At 37.7% G+C, this 25,204-nt stretch overlaps 1 protein-coding gene across 1 annotated transcript in view; it reads right to left on the bottom strand.

The window, feature by feature from the left end:
• Positions 1-24,677, bottom strand: part of LOC127577980 (otogelin-like) — a 190,890-nt gene extending 166,213 nt beyond the window's left edge. The window contains exons 1-9 of the mRNA XM_052029688.1: positions 24,550-24,677; positions 23,064-23,200; positions 18,359-18,457; positions 17,483-17,637; positions 15,683-15,804; positions 13,913-14,118; positions 11,693-11,823; positions 9,342-9,448; positions 8,354-8,466 (exon numbers count right to left, since the gene is read on the bottom strand). Coding sequence (XP_051885648.1) covers positions 8,354-8,466; positions 9,342-9,448; positions 11,693-11,823; positions 13,913-14,118; positions 15,683-15,804; positions 17,483-17,637; positions 18,359-18,457; positions 23,064-23,200; positions 24,550-24,677 — 1,198 coding nt within the window. The remainder of the gene's footprint in view (positions 1-8,353; positions 8,467-9,341; positions 9,449-11,692; positions 11,824-13,912; positions 14,119-15,682; positions 15,805-17,482; positions 17,638-18,358; positions 18,458-23,063; positions 23,201-24,549) is intronic.
• Between the last annotated feature and the right edge of the window lie 527 nt (positions 24,678-25,204).

The following is a 25,204-nucleotide window of genomic DNA, read 5'->3' as shown; positions in this document are numbered from 1 at the left end:
CCGAAGTTCAAGATAGCAAAGGAAGGCCCTCTGCATCTAGACTGTAATTAATTGTGTTGTGGCATATTGCACAACTCACTGGACACAAGTTTCAGGGAAACCTGTCTGCTTATTAAAGCAAACCATACTCAGCCACTTGAAGCATGGTGTATATAATGGTGTATAGTGTATATAATGTTGCAATACATTTATATACACTATATACATGTGATATAGTTGTTTAAGGAAATAGCAACCTCACCAAGTTTAAAGCAACATATAAACACCATATTAACATACATATACCACACAGACCAAGCAAGGACCAGACAAATCTGACTCAATGGCATTTCCACGATTCAATGAGGGCAGTGGGCATGCCAAAGGTATCATTAAATATATCTAAAGACAAAGTGAGAATCTGTTGAAACTACAACACAGAATTATATTTGTGCATTATATTTAAAACATCTTGCATTAGCCAGAACTAAATGATCTTATAACCAACAGATCAGATGAAGGATTTGCAAACTTGCTACAGTGAATGATGATGGACAATTAAACAGCTAACATGAGGAGATGGCTCCAAGAATTCCCTGTCTCCAACAATATCAGGGCTCAGCAGGAGAGTCTAAAGCTGAAGCATTTGTCAACACGTACACCCAGAAATGATGATCCACCATCTGAGATTCCCAACGTCACAGGAGCCAATCTTCATCCAGTATGATTCACCCCATGAAATATTAAGAAGCGGCCAAGAACAAACAATTTAACAAAGGCTATGGGATCAGACAACATCCTGGCTATATTACGTACTTGTACTCCAGAACCAGTTATGTCCCTAGTCAAGTATTTCAGTACAGATACAACATTAGCATCTACACGACAATGTGGAAAATTGCTCTGGTGTGTGCTGTCCACAAAAAGACAAGGCAAATCTGGTCTGGCTACTTACTGCCCAATCAGTCCATCTTTGATTATCAAGATGTCCTGAAAAGCTCTATCAGTCAGCATTTTCCTCTTCAATATCCTACTCACTGATGTCCAGTTTAGGTTTTCCCAGGATCACTCAGTTCCAGATCTCATCGCAACCTTGGTCTAAACATGATTTGAATTTCAGAGGCAAGGTGAGACTGCACTTGACATCAAGGTGGTGCCTGACGGAGTATGGCATCAAAGAGCCTTGGTAAAATTGAGATTAAAAGACATCAAGGTGAAAACACGCCAATGATTGGAATCATACTGTGTACAAAGGAAGATAGTTGTGATTATTGGAATCAATCATTCCAGCTCCAGGCATTGTCTTGAGTCTGATCATCTTCAGTTGCCTCATCAATGATCTTTGTCACATTGTGAGGTCAGAAGCAGGGATGTTTGCTGATGTTTCTTCAATGCTCATTTCCATTCACAAATCAATTAAATGAATCCTTCTATACCTGCATGTAGCAAGAGCTAGACTATGTGCTGCCGTTGGTGAATAAGTGGCCAGATACTTACCGTCTCCAACAAGAGAGAGCATGTCTAACCACCCATTCTTGACTTTCAATGACATCACCATTGCAGAGTCCCATGCCGTCAATATTCTGGGATTCACTATTGATCAGAAACTCAACTGGACTTGCCAGATGAATACTATGGGCACAAAAACAGGTCAGAGGCTAGAAATCATCTGACAAGTAACTCACCCGATATCCCAAAGCCCTTAGATCATCCATGAGTCACAAGTCAGGGACACGATGGAATATTGCCCACTTGCATGGAAAATTTCAGCTCCAACAACAATCAAGAAGCTCAACACCAAAGGCAAAGCAATCCACCAGATTGGTACCCCATCTATCATCCCTAAAACTCGATATCTCCACTACCAGTACACAATTGCAGCATTCCACAAAGTACACTGCAGTTGCTCACATAGGCTTCTCAAAGCACCTCCCAAGCCCATGATCTCTACCACCAAGGACAAGACTAGCTTGTGCCAATGAGCACCACCACCTGCAGATCCCTGCCGATGTCACACGAGTCTGATTTGTAAATACACCACCATTCTTTCATCATCACTAAGTCTATCAATAATTCCTGATCCAACAGCATCAAGAGAGACAGGGGGCAGAAGTGAGTGTAGTCGCCATCATTAAGGAGAAGGTGTTTGGGAAGCTGAAAGATCTGAAGGTGGGTAAGTCACCTGGATTAGATGGACTACACCCTAGGATTCTGAAAGAGGTAGCTGAAGAGATTGTGGAGGCATTAGCAGCGATCTTTCAAGAATCACTAGATTCAGGAATGGTTCCAGAGGACTATAAAATCGCAAATGTCACTCCACTCTTCAAGGAAGAGAAAAGACAGAAAATTATAGGCCAGTTAGCCTGACTTCAGTGATTGGTAAGATGTTAGAGTCCATTATTAAGGATGATATTTCGGGGTATTTGGAAACACATGATAAAATAGGCCAAAGTCAGCATGGTTTCCTTAAGGGGAGATCTTGCCTGACAAATCTGTTGGAATTCTTTGAGGAAGTCACAGGCAGGATAGACAAAGGAGAGTCAGTGGATGTTGTTTTTATTGGATTTTCAGAAGGCTTTTGACAAGGTGCCACTCACAAGGCTGCTAAACAAGATAGGAACCCATGGTATTACAGGAAAGGTACCAGCATGGATAGAAGATTGGCTGACTGGCAGAAGGCAAAGAATGGGAATAAAGGGGGCCTTTTCTGGTTGGCTGCCAGTGACTAGTGGTGTTCCGCAGGGTCCACTGCTTTTCACGTTGTATGTCAATGATCTGAATGACAGAATTGATGGCTTTGTGGCCAAGTTTGCAGATGATACAAAGATGGGTGGAGGGGCAGGTAGCATTGACGAAGCAGGAAGTCTGCAGAAGGACTTGGACAGGTTGGGAGAATGGGCAAAGTGACAGATGGAATAGAGTGTAGGGAATTGTATGGTCATGTACATTAATAGAAGGAATAAAAGGTAGACTATTTCCTAAATGGGGAGAGAATTCAGAAATCAGAGATGCAAAGGGACTTGGAAGTCTTAGTGCAGGATCCCCTAAAGGTTAATTTGCTGGTTGAGTTAGTAGTAAGGAAGGCAAATGCTATGTTAGCATTCATTTCGAGAGGACAAGAATATAAAAGCAAGGATGTAATGCTAAGGTTTTATAAGGCGTTGGTCAGACCACATTTGGAGTACTGAGAGCAGTTTTGGGCCCCATATCTAAGGAAGGATGTGCTGGCATTGGAGAGGGTCCAGAGAAGGTTTACAAGAATTATCCTGGAGATGAAAAGGTTAACATATGAGGAGCATTTGATGGCCCTGGGCCTGTGCTCGCTGGAGTTTAGAAGGATTTGGCCGGTGGGGGTGGGGGGGGGTGCGGTGGGGTGGTGGTGGTGGAGGATGGGGAGAATCTCATTGAGACCTACCAAATATTGAAAGGTCTGGACAGAGTGGTCATGGGGAGAGGATGGTTTCCAGTAGTGGGAGAGTCTAGAATCAGAGGGCACAGCCTTATAATAAAGGGATGTCCCTTTAGAACAAAGAGGAGGAGTTTCTTTAGCCAGAGGGTGGTGAATCTGTGGAATTCATTGCCACAGACAGCAGTGGAGGCCAAGTCATTAGGTACATTTAAAGCGGAGGTTGATAGGTTCTTGATCATTAAGGGCATCAAAGGTTATGGAGAGAAGGCAGAAGAATGGGGTTGAGAGGGAAAAATGAATCAGCCACGATCGAATGGCAGAGCAGACTTGATAGGCCAAATGGCCTAATTCTGCTCCCATGTCATATGGTATGTGGCTATAAGTACTGCAGCTGTTCAAGACAGCTCACCACCATCTTCTGAAAAATTGAATAAATAATAATTCACAAGAAGAAAGGACTCGTTTAAAAAGAAAAAATCTGGTTTGAAGAAGAATAGCAAATACGAAGAATGATATGAATATTTTTGTATAAAAGTTTCTTACGTGTACTTACTTAATATTTCCAGTTGATTTTTAAAATTTTTTAAATTAAATTGTTTTACTGCTTTTAAATGATTCTGAATGAGAAGCATTTAAAATCTTGACCACTTTGATAGCAAATTGGTCTTGTGGTCTTGCCGGTTGTCATTTTTTTTTCTTTCAGTAGGGCTTGTTCTGGAATCAGCAGAAACAAAGGACTGCAGATGCTGGAATCCAGATGAAAAACACCATGATGCTGGAGGAACTCAGCAGGCCAGGCAGCATCCATGAAGAAAAGCAGTTGGTCAATGTTTCGGGTCAGGACCCTGCCTCAGGACTGAAGATAGGAAAAGGAGAAGCCCAATATATAGGAGGGAAAAGCAGAGCAGTGATAGGTGGGAAAAAAAGATGGGAGGCAGGGTGGGCTCAAGGTGGTGATAGGTAGATGCAGGTAAGAGATAGTGATAGACAGCTGTGGGTGAGGTCAGGAGAGCAGACCCACCAGGGGAATAGGTCAAGGGTAAGGAGATAAAGGGAAAACAGGGGGTAGAAAAAAAAGAGATAGGCTAGGAAAGGGAATAAGTAAGGTGTTGTCGGGAAGGGGGGTGGGGATTACTCAAAGCGGGAGAATTCAATGTTCATGCTGTTAGGTTGCAAGGTTCCAAGACAGAAAATGAGGTGCTGTTCCTCCAGTCTGCGCTTGGAATTCTCCTGGCAGTGGAGGAGGCCGAGGACTGACATATCAGTGATAGTGTGGGAGGAGGAGTTGAAGTGGCTGTCAACACAGAGGCGACTTCCCATTGCCAGTCACTTCAACTCCCCTTCCCACACTATCACTGGAGAAACAGCAGCTCATTTTCCCACTTTAAGTAATCCCCAACCCCCTTCCCCCTTCTTCCCTTTCCTAACCTCTTTTTTCTACCCCATTTTTTCCCCTTTCTCTCCTTACCTTTGACCCATCCCCCGATGGACCTGCTCTCCCCTTCTCACCAGCACCTGTCTATCACTATCTCTTACCTGCTTCTACCTATCACCACCTTGTGCCCACCCCGCCTCCCCTCTTTTGTCCACCTATCACTGCTCTGCTTTTCCCTCCTATATATTGGGTTTCCCTTTTTCCTATATCTTCAGTCCTGAAGAAGGGTCCTGGCCCGAAACATTGACTGCCTGCTTTTCTCCACGGATGCTGCCTGGCCTGCTGAGTTCCTCCAGCATCATTGTGTTTTTCCTTCCTTGTTCTGGAATCACCCGTGTTGCACCAAGTGTTTGCTACTTCACAGAAATGTGCCAGTTACTCCCAAACTTACTTCGGATCACAGAAATGTTAAATTTTTGTATATCAAACCATCGAGTACAGGCATCGAGCTGCTCTCAACAAGTTGTTTTGTTATATTTAAACATAATCCTGCAATTACTTTAGTTTTTACATCATATCACCATGGTACATTTTTCATTTACCGGAATTTCAACAACCTGACTTCCATGCTCTTCCTCAGCCAAAGACAAGGGAAATTTATTCTAAATTCCCATCTGATTGGCTAAAGACTACATCTGAAGGCAATTACCCAAACAATTCAAAGTCGAATGAATGATAAAAACGTAAAGAATGATGTATGTCTGTTGCTGCCTGATCAGATACAACTTTTGAGAGGCCAGAATGGTAAAGGGTGATAAAGTACAAGCAATGAAATTGAAGTTGAAAAGTTCCAAATAATGAACCTACCTTCAGGGCAATAGCATCCATCAAGGCACTGAAAATCAGTGTCAATGCATTCCTGTTGCACACTGCATGACACAGGACAACACTCCACGCATTCACGATGCACAAATTCACCTTCACAAGTTGATGCTGTGAAAAGAAAGTCAGCATCATGACAGATTGAGATTCTCTTTCATGATTAATTACATTATTTTATAAATTAGACAGTTTTATGATTTTTTATGCTATCAAGTCAAGGGATAGATTTTGAGGAATTCAGCATTGTTCTACTTTTGATAGACAGTGCTAACACCAAATATTTATCATTTCAGTGCAGCATAAGTGTATTATAAAATTTCATCTAATCTTCTGCCTTGAATTTATCATCTCAGTCTAGGAGGAGCATCCTACTTATAGCTACATCATTCATACTTTCCCCACACATAAAACCCTCATAACCCTAATAAAGATCTTGTGAGATCTTCGAATCTCAACAGCAGGTTTCACACAGCAGGTGCAGAGAAGATGGATGTATGCACACACAAAGGTTAGCCATGACCCATGAAACACAAATAATAATTTGAGCCTTATTGATATTGCAAATCTCTTTCCATCAATTAAAAACAGAGGCCTTTTCACTTCTTCCTTGAACAGATATCCAACTAGTCCCCCTCCATATTACCCTCCTTCGCCTGGAGAATTTGTTCTCACAGCTCCAATCACTTTCTCCAAATCAAAAGTTGTAGTTACAGGAACTCACATATGCCCAAGCTATACCTGCTTCTTCATGAGATGCACGGAACAGTTCTTGTTTCAGTTCTACTCACTTTTTTTGGAGACATTGATGAATGTACTGATGCTGCTTCCTGCACTCATACAGAACTCAAAGTGTTCATTTCCACCCTGTTCTCACTTTCACAATGTCCATATCTGACTTTTCCCCTCTCGTCTCTACCCCCATCACCCTCAGACTTCCAACAGCCATCATGATTATACCTCCGCCATCATGTTCCTAAGGACACCACATCATGCTTCTAGTTTCTTCAGGTCCATCATATCCGTATATATGACAAGGCATTCCTGATCAGTGCTTTTGAGGTCTTCCTTTTTCCTAAATAATGGCTTCCCTCCACCATAGATGACTGGGCTCACAACCACATCTGCTATTTCCTGCAGTTTCTCAGAGACCCTCCTCCCAAACAGAGCATTTGCATTTTCCTCTCTACCAGCCTCTGCATTAAACAGGTCATCCTACATAACTTTCACGAGCTTCAATGAGAATACACCACAAGGAACATGTTCCCCTCCCCTTTCAGTATCCTGAAGGGACTGTTCCCTCTGTGGACCCCTGGGTCAGTCTATCTCCACCATTCTAGGTATCAAGGCACTTTCTGATGCAACTGCAGGAGATGCAACACTTAAATCTCATCCACCATCCAGAGATCCAGACGTTCCTACCAGGTGCAGCAGTAATTAATGTGTAGCTCTTCCAATACAGGGGACTGCATTCAGTGCTTTCAATAATATCTCCTCTACATTAGAGAAACAAAATGCAGACCAACTGACACTTTGCCTTCATTTCAATCTTGGAAGGCAATTCTGAGCTTCCGGTCGCCAGGGCGCTCTTACTCACCATTGCATTTCCACTCTGACCTTGCCATCTTTGGATTCCTACATTGTTCTAAATCTAGAATAGGTTTGAGGAACAGCACCTCATCTTCCATCTAGGCATAAAGCAGCCCTCAGGACTCAGTCCGAAATTAAACAATTTTAGATAACCATCCTTTCCTGATTGTTTCTACACTGGTCAGCTCAGGTGCAAGTCATCAAGCTGTAACATTAACTCAATCTTTCTCCCTCCACAGATGTTACCTGATCTACTGAGTATTTCCAGCATTCTCTTTGATTTCAGTTGTCCAGAAATTGCTGAGTTCTGCATCTTATAGGTGTAGCTGTGTTTGTTTTTCCTTTCCATCTCCCCTCACTCATTTCCCTCCATTTAGCCCTCCACGCAGACCAGCTACAATTAACAAGAAGTCAACAATGTCTCTTAGATGCATGTCTGTCTCTTTGACATTTGTCATGTGGACTATTTTGGTCTTTATCCTTTCACAAATATTCCCTTTATTCTCTCTCTTCCCCTCTCTGTGACTTGGTGTTCTCACACTTCCAATTCTGATGAAAGATCATCAACTTGAAAAATTAACTGTTTCGTTTCTGCTCCACAAATGATGCCTAATCTCTGGAGTAACAACAGCATTTTCTGTTTTATTTTGGATACCTTCATCTTCAGGTTTTTGTTTGTTTTACTTTATTAATTGCTTCATTTCAACATAAATTTACTGAAGTGTTTCTTCTATTCTGCAACATTTTTCCCCCTCACTTGCTATTGATCTACTATTGAGATACAAGAGACTGAAGATGCTGGAATCTGAAGCAAAAAAAGACCACTGGAAGAACTCAGCAGGTCAAGCAACATGTGGGGAGGCAAAGGGGTGGTCGATATTTCACGTTGAGACCCTGCGTCAGGATTTACCACCCCCTATATCCAGATCAATGCCTATGTGGTAACAGTCCCAGCTCCCAAGTCATTCCCTTCCAGGCTTAAAGTAGTCTATGGTTCTTGCCTTTGTGTGCTTTCTGTGTGTTACACAAAGACCTGATCCATGATATCAAAATAATTTTACATTGATACAGACTGTGAACTAATAAAACTGGTCTACACGTCTGTTTTCATTGTATCATACCACACTGGTTGAATAGCTGTCTCCATCCATTTAGTGGTCTATTTGCTTGTGCACAAGCCCTTGCATACTCAGTCAAAACTCCACACAGTGTTGTATTATCATCAGGTCCATACCTGATAGAATAAAGGAAAGCAACAATATAGAACAAAAATCACACAGCAAGATCCATCTTCTTTATTTAAATCAAAAATCTTCTTTGTTCCCTGAGGTCTGGCAATCTAACCAATAAATCAGACTTTAGTATTAGTACAAATTATTAATACTTCCATAATTATAAGAAAATACAAAATATTATAAACTGTCATACACTTGTAAATAAAAGACATTAGGACTAGAAAATTTTCAATCCATTAAATCATTGTGTGCATTGAATTCATAATCATGAGCCTTGCAGACACAAACTGCATAGTACACACAAAGTCGAGCATGGATTGTGAATCTGCAGTTCAATCTTCTTTCATGAGGGTTATTTGTAATGCATTTGTCCCCATTGCTTCTGCTCCATGGCAGAACCACTTTTGAGGTTTGGGGAGCAGTGTGCATCAACTGCCTCTAATGGCAATGGAGCATTCAGTGCCAAAAAAAAAACATAAGCATAGCAACGTACCTGAAGGAAGAAGGACAAACTTCCCAGTGGTGGTCTTAGTACTCTGGGGTTATTTAAATAACAACTCAGTAGGACTTCACCCTCCAGTGAAGGCCTGCTCCTTTAGTCATGGCTTGTACCATTTAAGAGAGAAAAATCACAAGAGTGACATCAAGCATGAGTTAACACAGTAATCATCACAACTCAAAACCATCCCCGTAGATGCCATGTGCAAATGCATCATGTGCACAAATCATTGCAATTAAATTTCAGGAACTGCATTCATGTGTGGGAGTACTTGATCAGATTTAGTTTTAACATGAAATTCAACATCATAGCAGATAAGAATGCTGCTCTGAGTGTTAAAATTTAATGCTAATTAGTTTTTTTAAATATACTCACGTGCAGAGTTCATTCATACAACTGGCCATATATGGATAGGGTTGTACATGGTAATGGCAGAGTGTAAATGGATATCCAAGAAGCACAGTGCACAAATTTCTTATTTTCTGCAGAATATACAACAATATTAGTACTGTCATAATAGTTAAACCAAAACTTAAACCTATACCTTATTTCTTGATGGAAACACAAACTATTATCTTTATAATAACAAATTACAAAATAAATCTTAACTAGGCAGTTTAACTTTTACAAAGACAAACACCTAACATGATTAATAGCTGCAGAGCACAGACTGTTCCCAAATAACATAACATTGCAATTTGGCCTCAAACAAGAGGCAGTAGGAAGCTGGGAAATAAGGACTCCATGGTTGTTGATCCATTACAGTATAATTAAACCATGAAATAGAATCACAAAAAATTTAAGATACAGAAAATTTCTTAACCATTCATATCTACGCCAGTCTAAAAAGAATCTCTCAGCCTATAGTTGTTTTACTCAGAGAGTGGTGAGTGCGTGGAATGGGCTGCCGGAAACTGTGGTGGAGGCTGATACGATAGGGTCTTCCAAGAGACTGTTAGATAGGTATAAAGAGCTGAGTAAAATAGAGGGCTATGGGTAAGCCTAGTAATTTCTAGGGTAGGGACATGTTCGGCACAGCTTTGTGGGCTGAAGGGCCTGAATTGTGCTGTAATTGTTCTATGTTCTATAGGGCTGAGGAGAGGACTCCTAGGGGAGGGGAACATGTTCCTTGTGGTGTGTCTTCCTGTACTATCCATACCCCTGCAGGTTCAAGCACACATCCACGTTCTTTTTAAATATAGTGAGGGTTTCTGCATCTATCACCTCTTCAGACAGCAAATTCGAGAGCATTACCATCCTCCAGGTGAAAAAAGATCCTCATTTCCCTTCTAATTCTTTTACCAAAATCTAATGTTTACAAAATTACTTCATTGGCAGTGAAGAGCTCCGAGAGATCTTGGTATTTAAGTGGTGCCATTCACAATCTAAATCAGTTTATTCTGTCTATCTTTAAAGCAGAGAAATAGCCTGAGTGGGAGGATCAGTTGGATGCCAAGGGGTAGGGATGCAGAGGGTACAGGAATGGCAGCTAATTAAAGAACAAGAATGATGTCATTGACAGCAGGCTCATTAATAGGAATTTTTTTTTTAAAAATGGCTTTAGAAAAATCATACACAAAAATATATATGCTCCCCAATCAACTTGATAAACCTTTGCTTCTGTCAAAAAGACAATCTTGTATATTTAGAAACTTGACAGACAAGTGTAACAAGAGTTTTATGAAAAAATTCCAAGTAATCACCAAATTTTCACCAGAAAGTATTTTTTACTTCCAGATGAGGAGCCACAATTTTGGTTTTAGTTATTCCTCAACAGGTCTAGTGACATTACCGGAACTGGTTGTAAAGAAATCATATTGAAGCAAATATCTTTGGTTAATTGTACAGTTCCTGCACAAACTAAAACTGAAACTATTTTTTCTAACCCATGGTTTTAATAAATAAAATCTGTGTAGTTTAAAATGCTGCAAGTGAAACTCTTGATTAATAATTATTAGGGCAGTTGGTTAGTCATCAATAAAGTATACAATTCCAGACAGCAGGCGTTAATTCTCAAGAGGTTTATCATGAATGCTATTGGAAAAACAACACCTTTATAATGATGATTCAACGTGGCTTCCACTGGCCAGTACTGTGAGATCTCTTCTTCCCTGTCAGACCTCTGACCACTACCCCTCTCCCAACAAGTACTATCCAAATTCGAGCCCTTGAAACATCTTTCCTCTCTTCTAGCAGAGGGAAAGGGCAACATTAAGGTAAAAGTGAGCTCATGCACATATCCTACCCCTGCATCATGAGTGACAGAAATCCTCATCCCTCACCACTTGCAACTACTTTATTTGGCTCCTCACATCTCCCCACCACCCCTGCCAGGCTTCTTGCTTCTCTCCTCAGAGAATATTCCATCCAAAAAAGTGTTTAACCAACCTGATTGATAATGGGCTAGATGGTTACTTTTGGTAGGAATGAGGAAATCAGGGATGAGAAAGATGGCAGAATTTTAGGGAAGATCTAATAGTTATAGCACCAGAAGAGCTTTCAGATGCTGGTGGAAAAAGGGATTTAGACATGATGAAAGTTTGAACTGTATATTTTTGGAGGTTATTAAGGCAAAGCATATTCCATTGAACCATGCATAAAAATTGGTGTTCAATTTTGTTTAAACTACATGAACAAAACTGTGACTAGCTTTCTCTTAAATCATGTGAACGGTGCTTTTTAAAATTGCTCAATAGCACTAAAAATTAAATTAACTTATAACTAACCTCATTTACACTTTGGTTTTGTTCAGAACAAGGTGCTGGGTGGTTGATTGGAGTAACATGACAAGGTTTCCTATTTGGGGCATCTTCTATCCAACTATTACCAAAAATAGTTATTTCCTCCGTTAATACACCTTAGAAAAAAAAGTTAAGAATGATTAAACTAGAAATGAAAGGAAACAAATCCTTGAAGTTTGAGTTTACATAGAAACTCAAGCAGAAAACTTTGCAAGCTACACTCTGTGCCCATCCACTCAAACAAAAATGAACTGACCCCATCTCTACCCCACACCCACCATCCTCATTGTGGAAGTGTAAATTTACTTGCCAAATTGAACCACTAGGTGAAATGTTAAAAGTCCCCATTTGCATATTTGCATCTCAGTCACGGTCTTGGAGTATGATGCCAAAACGTTCAGGCACATTCAAACACTAGGCTGGAAATAAAGTTATTGTTGCACTGAAATCTTCATGGAACTAGCATTGTCCTAAGCAAGAATCAAATTGTCTTTAAAAGGAAAAGCAAGCAAGAAAGCATGAAAGTAGAGGAACTTAAGGAAACATTTGTGGATGATGGTATCCATATGACAGGAAGGTGGAAAGTTCCATCAGGATGTAATTTGAAATGTCACGCACCAGATTATGACTAAGAAAAGAACTTCACATCAGACTGTCAGAGGTTTTGAAGCTTTATCCTCTTCAGGGCAATTTGTATTTCTCCAATTGATCTGACGTATTTTCTCCAATTGATTCTTCCTTCAAAAGCCTCAATGATGTGGTTTCTTTGTGAGGTAAAGCTGTGTAGCTTCTGCACAAAACCATGACATTTGGGTCTTCAGGTTAAACATTCCTCTATTAATCCAGGAGTTTGAAGTACATCTTCAAAATTCCAAATGTGCTCACTGATGGCTAGGACAAAACCTACCTTGTTATAGTGGTGCTCAGATTCTCCCTTGGAAATTCTACAGGTGCTAGTAGCAATAGCCAAGGTTGGCTGTTATGGTCTCCCAGAAACAAGTCTTTCTAGGTAAAAGTGTAGCGGCATAGTGCCGTGTCCTAAAATAAAAGAAAACTTACCTATATTTGTATTTATCTGCTACGTTGTTCTTTCATGACCTTACCAACAGCAGGATAGGAGGAGGAGGGCAAGGAGGAAGACATCACACCAATTCACCCATTATTCTCAGTTTCCAGTAATCAAAACAAGCACTTCATTCAAAAACTTTGCATGAGCAGTGCTTCTGATAACAAATCGTGCTCTAGTCTTCATTACCACTATCCATATTTCCTTCAATCTGTCCCTCTGGATTTTGCATTAATTAACTAGAATCACCAACACCAAATCCATGCCAGGAGACATTTTATCCAACCACTCAATTCTATCGGTGTCAAACATTTTACAGCATAGTTGAGAATTACCCTTGTGAAACAGCTTTATGGTTATCTTATGTGCTTTTTTAGTTATCCCAGTACTCCGATGATGCATATCTCTAGTAGATACAAGTTGGGAAGCAGAAGGATGCTAAGCAAAGAAAATAAAACTGACAGAATATAAATATAAAAAGCGCAACAATGAAGCAATGTAATGAAATCATTAATTAACGCATCACCTTTACAAAGAGGTGTACCACTTCCAGAAAGTGGAAACTGTGCTGAAATTTTGAAAAAAAAGAAAACATTAACTGAAGAACTGAAACATTAAAACATGTAATCATAGACCAATGACTGTTGCATGTCAATAGAGCGTTTTAAAGATATATACAAAATTATTCATTTTGTCTTAAGTAATCCACCTTCTCTGTACAATACATTGCCATGACGTAATTAAAATTGAGCTGAGCTATCTCTTGCATGGTTACATTTCTCTTCCTCTGCAAAGAAAATGGTGAAGAGCATGTGTTAAAAAGCAAAGCTCATTCCCACTGGAAATTAGAGTGGAAAGAAGCACAGGTAGGAGGCAGGGCTGTGGTAAATTAGCAAATGGTTCCATTTATTTAAAAAAAAGACCTCTCTATTCATCCAGTCACATTACTTCAATATCAGCATGAGTCTTCCCATGGAGATTTCAATTACAAAAGCATGCAGAGAAGAAAATGCCTTGCATATTTGGTGAAAGAAGGTATCTATACCTATGTTGAGAAACCTAATTTTTGTGCAAGATTATATTTTGCAAAACTAAATCAGATTATCATATTATCATCTCTAACGTTTCAAATCACTTACCATAGCTAGTGTATAAATCATCATGCATATTTCCATTGAAGTTGCCACAAAGTCCACATAGTTTCCCAACATACTCTATGCTCATCTTTATGTATACTCCAGAACTACCATCCCAAGCCAAAGAAAATCCATGGTGATGCTTGACCAGAATGTATCCAGCTATCTGTTCAAACTTCAGATTTCCAATAATGTAAGGCAGCTGAACACTAGAAAACAGAAGAAAATTTTAAATATGCATTAAAAATAATGGATTGAAAAACTCTTTAAGTGCTGTGTTTTTGATGAAGCATCACATTTACTTAACAAGGCAGGTACACAATTCGCAAAACTCTTACAAGCAGCAGTGAATTTGGAGATGGACTGTCATTCATGCAGAAAGAACAATGGCAAGTATAAATTAATCTCAAATGTTTAATCTCGTCTGAGCGGCAGAGTTAAAATATGTAGATACGCCTCCTTGGGAAAAACTGAAGAGACCTCTTAAAGCCTTGTTAGACCCAAACAGCATTATGTGGATTTCCAAACAAGTTCTAGCACAATAGCAATCCAGAGTACAAAGATCACCACAACACTAAAGTCTTATTTGACCAGTTTTATCAAAGTTAACAACAATAATATTTGGCATAAAAATTCATTCTGGTCAAGTTTATTTTGCAATCCCCATGGGGGGGGGGAGAATAATTATGTAAAGGAACATCCTTTTTGCAATGATGTTCAAAGTTTTTAGTTTAAAGCAAATAATTAATCCAAAAATATTTATCAAAATGAATACTGTAGAGCAAATACTTAAAAACAAAAAAATACAATGAGACAGCATTTGCTTTGTGCACCAGTCCAGTGGCCAGCTGGTGCCACATTACCTGTGATGATAGGAGCTTAATATATTCCTATAGTTCTCCTGCACAAATGTGTGGCCAAGTAGTTTCAGAGGCAATTTTGATTTCATAATGTAACATGGAACAGTTAATGAAGAGCTTAAAAACACTTTGCCTAACAATCACAAACATTCAGGGCAAATGTTTGTGGACATGTAAATACAAGTGTGAAATTTGTGAGAAGACCTGCTTGATCTTTCCAGTTCCTTTGCTGATCTTGAAAATATAGCATGCAATGTTTATGACATGCACACCATTGAAATAGTCAACTTGTGGTGTCAAACAATGGACACCCTTACCTTGGCACTCTTTCTTAAGCCTAGGAATTGGTTCCTCATTTTTCTCCCATGACCTATGGAACATGAGAGATGGGAATCACACAACCAATCACTTTCTGCCACATTTGCTAAACATCGTGGCACAGAGAGCAGGTTCCTCTCTGGATTTTCAGCTCTACTCCTAATGGAATGTCCAAACCACGATTACTGAGGAAAATCTTCAACGTAGCAAGAGCAACCAACTATGCATTACTGATCCAACTGCTGTTCTCTTTGTTTCATATCCCTTTCCATTCACTGTGCTTTTTAAACACAAGAAACATGCGGGAAGTATATTACGTTGAACTAAATTTAGTGAGGCCAGGACCTTCCTCATCTACATAAAATATTTCCCAAATGCAGAAATCCAACCTAATTTCTGCTTCTATCACTGAAATCCGCTTACCTCTGTACAGATTTAGAATGTCTAATTATTTACAAGTTGTGATATACCAATTCAGTTGATCATAGAGAATGACAAAAAGTTGCGATTGTGAACAAAAAAAAGTTTGACCTAATTAAATCTCTAAGTATTTTGGCACATTAAGGATCTGACACTTATCAGTAAAAGGAATAACCTTTTTCCATGATGAATGACTTCGTGGTTTCGCAGAATGATTTCCCCTTCAAATGCAAAGAACAAACTGACCAATCGCTGGCAAGAATATAGAGGAGAATTGCATGCTGGGTCATTGTGTATCTGCAGAAACAAGAAATATAATGGGAATAGATCAAAGACCTTAATTTAGAAATAATTTTGGGTTTGCACCAGTGAAAATAAACAAATCTGGTCACTCTCCACTACTTCATGAAACCCAAGAATAAATCCAACCCAGGGAAAGGAATTTTTTTCCACTTTTATAGTCAAAGGATTAAATATCTCAAATAACTTAAGTTCTATCAGTCTCAGCCTAGTGACTCCATAATGAAGATCTTTCTAGAACACAAAACTACCTTCTATTCAGTCTCCAGGTCTTAGCTCTGAAGAGTACAAACCACAAAAGTGTATTAAATACGCATGTCATGTTGGTGGACAGTTTTCTTTATGAACAAGGATGCATTTGTGAGGCAGTCAAGAGTAGATGAATGCAAGATTTCAGTGAACCTGACCTACATGCAACAGGTTTTGACATTCAATACTAAAGGAGGAAATGTTCATTTCTTTTCACCCAAAATGACGGTAAATTCCTGCACAGTCAAATGCACAGATGTCTCACAACCTCTAAAGGACTAGGACATTATAAACCTCTCATAATTTCAGAATCAGAATCAGGTTTATTATCACTGACATATGCTGTGAAATTTGTTGTTTTGTGCCTTTTAGAACCACTTCAAAATATATTTTTCAGCAGCTGTGAAATACAGTTCTAAGTACTTAATGATATTGATTTTTTATAGTATTTTAGAAAACTTGCAATCTCAGTACAATTCTATTTTATTTTTCTTTTTGTTTGGTGAATAAAAGGTTAGCACCTTTTGTCATTTAGTAAGATTAGTCCATGTCCATTTTGTTTAACAAACTTCGGCTAAGTATTAATCATCACACCTGTGCAACATTCTTTTCTATAATCTGATTGCAACCACAGCCTCAGAGAAAGTTTTATTTGATGTTTTAAGTACAAAATGAAAATTGTAAATGAAAAAATTCCCTTCAGAACCAAAGGACAAATTTTGAGCAGCAAGTTTGATATTAACAAAATCTGCATATCTAAGGGTATTATTCTTTTCATTTTTCCTCACAATGTTAACAGCAGTTGTCATTTGATCAAAAATCAGTTCATTGAAATCACTTACACATAGACCTTTATAAGTCAGCAATTTGCCTGTGTTATTTAGCAAACAATTACTAAAATTCATGAACAAATATGTCACATAGTACTGGAGCACTGGCTCTCCATCAGTGAAAATAAATTGTGGTTCCTTAAGCTATTCTGACTTCCAGGAATTCTGTTTACTGTATCAAAAGACTGATTATTCTACAAAAGACAAAAACACATCTTGCGCTATTGGGCACCAGACTAATGGGCAGAAGAAAATGCATGTTTAGACAAGGGCAAGATGATCTAGGAGGTCCCAAAGCAGTGCGTCAAGTATCAGATACAATAATAAAAGTTTAGCTATATACACATATAATTAACTGACTACACAGACAATGGGGACTTTGAAATGAAGTAGATGAAACATAACTGTAGTAAGCCAGAGAACGTCAGTGAGTTTAAATTAAAACCCACATGGTGAAAAGCCAATTTATAAAAAGAGAAATGAACTTTAGGAAACAAGTGTCATTCAATTACCTCATTTTAGCATGGGTAGAGGGAACTGGACAGAAAGGGAAAGTGCCCTTTCAGAGTACCGGAAGTAGCCAATGAAATAATTACCTGAATCGAAAAGCTTTGCTGACTTTGTTCACATTCCCTCACCAGTGTGTATGTGCATTTTCCAGGGTAATAATAGTATAGCCCATCAAATGTTTCATAGTTGTACTGACCCCAAGTTCGGCAGATTAAATCACGATTAATGCCTCTATTGAGAACTAAAAAAATATATAAAAAATTTCAGACATATTGTAAATCATTTTGTGGCCAACTTGTTTATACGATACCAAACAAGTCAAATTATGACCAAGTCAATATCTAGGTGCATTTTCCATATCATTAAAATTCCAAATTACTTTATTATTCCCAATTAGTATTAAATTTGAAAAGACCAAGCAGGTTCACAATCATTCATTCTTAAATAAAAATTATCTGTTTTCATTATTATCATTCATATCCCATAAAAATTTGGAAATTTTGCTGTCTTTGGTATATTTTATACAATGTTTGAACATTTGAGCAGCCAAACCGCATGCAAGCCTTGTATTTCCTCAACCTTCTTTACTGTAAATACCTTGTAATTTTACCTTTGCATTTACTAACCACCCTGACAAGCACCAGCTATTTAATGCACCCAAATAGGAGTCGTTCAATTTCTAAGCTTATCTTCTTTAACAACTACAATTTTACTGGATTTAGGTCAACAATAATTACTGTAATATTGCAAGTTTGCTTCATGAGTATCGTAAATCAGAAGAGAAGCATGTTCAAGGATAGTGATTTTACTCAAACAACAAAAACCTTTCAATTTTTTTTGGAAGTGATTTTCTGGTGATTAACTTAATAGGAATAAAATTATTTATAAAGACCCATAATCAATACTTGATATTTATGTAATTAAAATAACTCTTGAAATTTCTCCTTTATTCAAAATTGTACCTGCTTGACACAGTGTTCCATTCGCACCAAACTCACTGCAATCACACTGGTCCACATTTACACAAAGTCCTGCATTTAGACATGGGAGTGAACACAGGCCTAAAAAGAACAAATAGCAGTTCAATAGTATTGGTAATTATTCAGACATCTTCAATGGAATAGAATGGATGGAGACACATTTTATTAATAATAAAATGAATTATCACATTAAGGCAAGAATGATTTAAAATCTTGAGCTTATTTCACATTCAGATAGCATAACTCAAGCTGTAGTTATACAAAATGTAGCATTTAAAATTTGCTAAAAGTTTAATTTTATCTGAATCCTGTGCCACACATTTATTGCTTTAAATGCTATTTTATACACATTCTCCACTTCGGGTTCATGTCTGATCCCAAGTCCAGCTTAATATTACATCTGGATTACAGATACAGCCATGTCCTATTCTGCATCAGCCTCATGATTTTTATTCCCTATCTTTTAATACTTTCATGGCCTTGTCCTCCCTCTCTATGCAAAATTCTCTTGAATTACAATGCTACTGCTCCCTTACTCTGATTCATACCTACTTTCTTTCCTCATTGACCGCTGTCCTTTAAGTCCCTTGGGCCCACACTTTGGAGATTTCTCCCCCAATTCCTGAACTCCTCCATTAAAAACATTCCTTAAAACACAATTTCAGCGAACAGACTTTTGCCTACCTCTCGAATCTCTCCTTTGAAGCAAGTTAAGGATTTTTACTGTGTTATAGGTATTAGATAAGTGTAAATTATTGCTATCTGGATGACTGGTTATTTTGATGGTGTAAAATAACACAAACATAAAGGTAATTATTTAAATATTAAAGAGAACAGAAAAACCTTTACTCAGCATAAACCTCAGATTTTAAGTGATTATTAAGTGTATTTTTTAAAACCACATCTATTTTTAATGATTAGAAGCATGTTAAAACTCTACAAGTATTAATAATTATTAATAAAATTAAAAAAGTAACTTTTGAGTGTTAAACATACATTGTTATAATCCTAAATAAGAGATGCAGAAAATGCATTCTTTTTGCACAGAAATTAAATATCTAGTTGAGTCTCCTGCTATTCACATATTCAAAATCTTTAAGCCATTGCTTTGTTTTTCCTATGCCAGATTCACAAGTCAATGCCTTGAAACATTTCGTAGAGCAATACTGAAGAGGATAGGGCCAATTATTAAACAAAAAAAATGCAATACCACTTAAACTACACTTAGCACAGATTTCAGACCAAAAATTATATTCCAATTCATGTAAAATCTAAACATGTGTCTGATGATCAGAAGTGGGAAACCTAGATAGATTTGACTTCTCTCTAATGCACAAATCCTGAGGCAATAGTAAAATGTCACATACAAACGGCTTTCTGTGTGAGGATCAAAGATTGCAGATTGATAGATTATTGGATACTGTGGGAATCAAGGCATTCGGGGTTAGGCACCAAGTTAAATGATCACCCATGATCTGATTGAATGGCGGAGCATGCAAGAGAGTTTGAATGGCTTACTCATGGTTTGAAATCTGTTAATGAACTACAAAACTGGGTTCTTAAGCCCACAGCTTTACTTCTTTCTTGATAAAATTAGACTATTGGGCCACAGAAAGATTTAGAAACCATGCAGACACTTATTTTGTAGAAGCTTGGCCCATTGGCACTTCAGCAGTGCATTAACAAGCCTTGAATATGGACCGTTTCTGAGTCACTAATGCAAAAATAATTTCACTTTTTAAACCCATTCAAATATTAATGTTTTCCAAATCATATGGCATGGACATAATTGCATTTAGACATTGTTTCTCAGATTATGTTAGGATCTTTTAATGTATGAAGAAAGGATTGTTGCATTTTTTTTACTGTAGTCACTGCTCTTCAAATGCAAGGGCCTAAAATGTCCTGCAAGTTATCCTGCAAGAAGAACAATCAGCAATATTTAGAAATTGCATGTCGCTCCTTTGAATCCCAAAATAGATCTGCATGAATATACAAAGTCCATTTAGTGTCCCTTTTGCAACTGGTTTCATTATATTGTTAGATGGTAAGCAGGAGCAGTCTCCTTTCAACTTAAATTCAAATTCAAGCAATTTCCATGTAATGAATTCATAAAGCTTGAATATATCACAGTATATACAGAAATAATTATTGCAGAATTTTGTTATCAGTCAGAACTGATCAAACACAATTGTTCTTTGACTGTTTTCATCAAGTTCAGTGGTACTTTTGTGCTGCTTAACTCAAGTACAGAAATACATTGAATTTACAATTGGGTGTTCATCCCAAACAGTCTGCATTAGTGTTTCCTCACTATGCAAGCAAAAGGACTTCACTTATACAATGCCTGACCCATTATCCATTAAACACTTTTTTTAAAAATTCATCTGACCATCCAATATTATCTTGAACAATGACCAGTTACTTGCAACTGCAATACTCCACTGATGAAAATCTGGAACTGGCTTCATTTCTCTGGAGATTTGTACATTTGTGATTTGGATCAGTTTAGTTCAACTTGGGTGTGCAGGTGAGTTGGTTATTTCAAGAGCTTATTTTTGATTGGTCAATCAAGTGATCCTCACTTACTTATTGATCCCTCTAATGAAGGTGCTGATCTCCACGCAACAGATGTAGCTTCAGGAAGGGAGGAAAGAACACCAGATGTTTGCAATATCTGAAGTATAAAAGTTCAAGAAAAGTTCAGCTCTAAGTATTATTCATTAAATTTAAGGCAGTCATCCTGCAATCACCAAAACCCAAGAAGAGTGCATTTGACCCTCATTTTGTGAATTTATACTGTGATGCTGTTATGAAACTGATAAATTTACTTTTCTTTGCTTGCAAATTTTGCTGTTACCTATGTGACATGCACATAAAATCTACAGAAGAAAGATCTTCTTGGTTTATTCTTCATTCAAAAATTTAAAAATGTACAAAAGTACACCTAACCTCAATTGTGAAAATTGAATCTAATCTTTTTTGGTTTAAAGTATATAGTTACAGAAAACCAGTTCTATTTGAAAACAATCTGACACATATCAAAGTTCACTACATTATAAAGAACACTCATTATTTTATAATAATTGTATACTTTTATTGGTAATTAGAAATGGAAAAGACTTTATAAAAATAGAATTAATAAAACCACTTGTGTATAAAGCAATTTGTGCAATATCTGTCTTATTTTGGATCTGCCTTGATTGGGAACTTTTATATTCACAGCAGTGTGGTACAGGATTTACTGGCGCAATGGAAGACAGGGATTTTTTTTTATTACTTCGATGAACGAACAAATTGCTGACTGTTTAATAACTGTTTCTAATAAAAATTAATTCCAATCATCATTTCTTCTGGGGACTTCTTCCAAAATTGTGAAAGTTACTTCATCAAAACTTGTAAGATTTTGAGAGCTCTTGAGAGGATGGATGTGGAGAGAATATTTCCATTAATGGAAGAATTTGAGACTAAGAGTTATTGTTTAAAAATAAGGGATCACCCATTTAAGACAGAGATAACACAATTTTATTTCTCTCTCAAAGCACCCGAGTCTTTGCAACTCTCTATCTCCAAGGGCAGTTGAAGCAGTCTTCAAATATTTTTAAGCCAAAGTTAGATAAATACTTGATAAACAAGGAAGTAAAAGTTGGTGGATATAGGCAGAATGTGGAGTTTTAGTCCTACTAAATGGCAAAGCAAGCTTGAGGGACCAAGTGAATTATTCATGCTCCCGATTTGTATGTACATATAAATGTAGATATATATTTATGAACTTTAAATGCTCATTCATGCTCACAATTCCCAAACAACATTTTAAAACTTGAATTTACACCAACAATTAAATCATTATGCATATTAATTTTGCTAACTGCTAGTTGAAGATCATTTTATACAAAGACTGTATAAATTGTGACATGATAGGTGGTTTTTGTTATTAATGCTCAGTGGCAAGAGATCTCGGACATGCTCAAAATTCTAACTGCCAACCATTATTTGTGATATTTGTTTAAAACAAGTAAGTACTTCCATTAAGATAACTAAAAGAGAATATCCTGGGGGTGTTAAGTATATTTGTTATTACTGGCATTGATAACATCTTGTCAATCATTGGAACAATTAGCTTTAACTGTACATGTTTTTAATTTTAAATTGCAATGTTTGATAGTACATAGATATATAGTAAAAATACACCTCACATTTCCAAATCCAGTTCAATTGTTTCTTAATTTACCCAAACTACGATAGTCATAATTACACTCGGATTCTCTGGATTAACATTAACATAGCATTTTTTATAATTTACACTTAAAGCTCAATTTTCTTGGATGACCATTCACAATTTTAAAGTTAACACAAAAAAGTGTATCCAAAGTTTTAGATTCCGTGTTACCATGTACATACAAGTGAAAACTTACGGCTTTTGGTGCTTTTTAGGACGCTGGGAGGTTACCCAATGGACAATGCTTTGCGCTTCGAGCATAAATGAAAGAATTCTAAGGAATTTTCGTGCACATTTTTACATTTCTGAAGTTAAAACAACAACTAAAATCTCTGTGACTTGGATGTATTCATTTCAAAGGGAAAGTATTAATGTCATTATTTTGGAGGAGATAATAGAATACTCGTCAATTGGAAAGGACAAAGGAAGAAGAAAGCATTGTTAATATTCTCAGTGGTGACACCTCACACGTTTTCATGGAGTTTGAACAGTTCGTTTCAGTTACGGATTCTAGGTTTCGTTTTACGAAATTGTGTGGGGCAAACATCTGCAAACTGACATTAAACTCAGAATCCTTCTCCTTAACGCACTGTTTTAGCTTCTTGCTAAAAAGTAAATTGTTCCGAAAGTCAGGTAATAATTTACAGTTGATCTATGGTGCTTGCAGAAGCAAACGATTTTTTTTATTCAGTTTCCGTGTCGGTGTTCTTACTGGAAAAAAAGTGCTTCTCACCCCATCATTCCGCTGTTTAGACAGTTGCTTATTTGTATTTTGTCCGGTAAGCTACCTTAATAAACACGTTTCTCGGAACTACAATATAGTTCATTAGAATATTTTTACTGCTTTTTCCATATATATAAAACAATAAATGGGAAAAGTGAAGCACTATATCGGGCACACACATTATCGCATTTCAGTATGCTAGAACGTGTAAATTTCAGTCTAACAGTATATTGGATTATCTGGAATGTTTATTACATTGCAGCAGACTATTAAAAAATAGATTTCTGTTATGTTAACGAAAACGCGTCTCAATGCACTTGGAAATCTAACAGCTACTCAAGTTCCAAACTGGTTTGTTGTCTTAATTTCCAAGATCAGCCGTTACCATGTGCATTCCGCTTTAACTCATGTTTCAAACGATTGAAACGGTTGCATGAGAGAAAGAGAGTCCCTACCTGCTCTCCCTGCGAAATGATATCTCGTTTCTGTGTTATACGGCTGCCTTTCCTGGAGAAGGAGAACAAGGATAGGTTTGTTCTTTACAGGTAATCTGCACCTTCATTGGTAATGTACTGCACAGTGCTGCGAAGGAATGCGAGTAGAAGCTTACATGCTTAATGCAAAATAGTGAACACTAGGTGGGCACAGAAATAATTATTGCTTTTATTTATAGAAAACTATCCATTGCTTCATTCAGTCAGATAAAGATTGTTGATGTTTTCAGTGATTTTCCCCTGTACTTAGTTTTAAAAAATACACAGCGAATTAATTGTTTGTTGTTCTTATCCCAAGCCACTTTGCTGTTTTCGAATGACAACGGTTCACTTACGGTTCAATGGACATTCGCCCGTTGTCCCCACTCCAGAAACTCGGCACTGAGGGAGGAAGAAAGGACGAATGCATTAATGACTTTTGTCTCATTTCACCCATTCCAAAATAAATGTCTACGGGATAACTATACTAAATATAAAAAAAACTCGTTAACTCGGATATTAACAAATTAACGAATGACCGACTGCTTTTTACTTCGTTTTAACGTCCATGCCGCTCTGTCCAATGGCTTCTGCTTTACAAAAAAAATTAACTCACCTTGTGATGCTAATATTACCAAACAGTATAAATGTGAATAAAAGTTTGTCTTTATTCTGCTCTGGGATGAGAGCTCCATGCCACCTGCGACGCGATTATTTCAATATGTAGATACGTTTCCGACTGTGAGATGCTGGCTACATCAGTGGCTCATGGCTCTGATGTCGGTTTCCTCTCGTCTTCCGCTGTCGAGGTCTGAATCTGTGCTGTGCGTATTTCTGCCAACCCGTTAAGAGGTAGTGCGTATGCAAATCAAAGCGACAAGTCATTTCGTAATACCAAAAAAAGCACAATAAGTTCATTACCCGTGCAATCTTAAAATAAATTTATACCCTATTATTTCCATCTTTATTTGTATAAACTAGAACTATTTAACGTACAAGTAGCATTTTATTTGCAAAGTTCATCGATTCTTTTAAATTCCATTGTTCAATTTCGCAAAAACAGCCCAAGTTTTATTTTTGATACTTTGAATTATCGATCAATACAGCGTAATATTGCAATTGATTTTCCTTTCTCATTTGATCCATTGCACGGTTTCCTCCACCACATTTCCAACAGGAGTCGGGGATGGGTAGGGCATAATAAACATTTCCACGTTACGTGCAAGAATTCTACAGGGGAAAAATAAATATCGTACGTGTTTGAGCCGAAAATGCCATCAGACGAGACATGGTGGATAGTATTATTATGTTGAGGAAAGGTGGAGTGGGTTCAGGTGCAGCAATCAGCTTCTGTTTTCTAAGCGGGACCTGGAGAGGTGAGTGCGAGGGCAGCCGTTTCCGGGGCTGCTGCT

Source organism: Pristis pectinata, chromosome 14 (assembly GCF_009764475.1).
Source record: "Pristis pectinata isolate sPriPec2 chromosome 14, sPriPec2.1.pri, whole genome shotgun sequence".
In the NCBI taxonomy this organism is placed as follows: domain Eukaryota; kingdom Metazoa; phylum Chordata; class Chondrichthyes; order Rhinopristiformes; family Pristidae; genus Pristis; species Pristis pectinata.
Note: the sequence above shows the minus strand (reverse complement) of the source record. Positions and strands in the feature narration are given on the sequence as shown.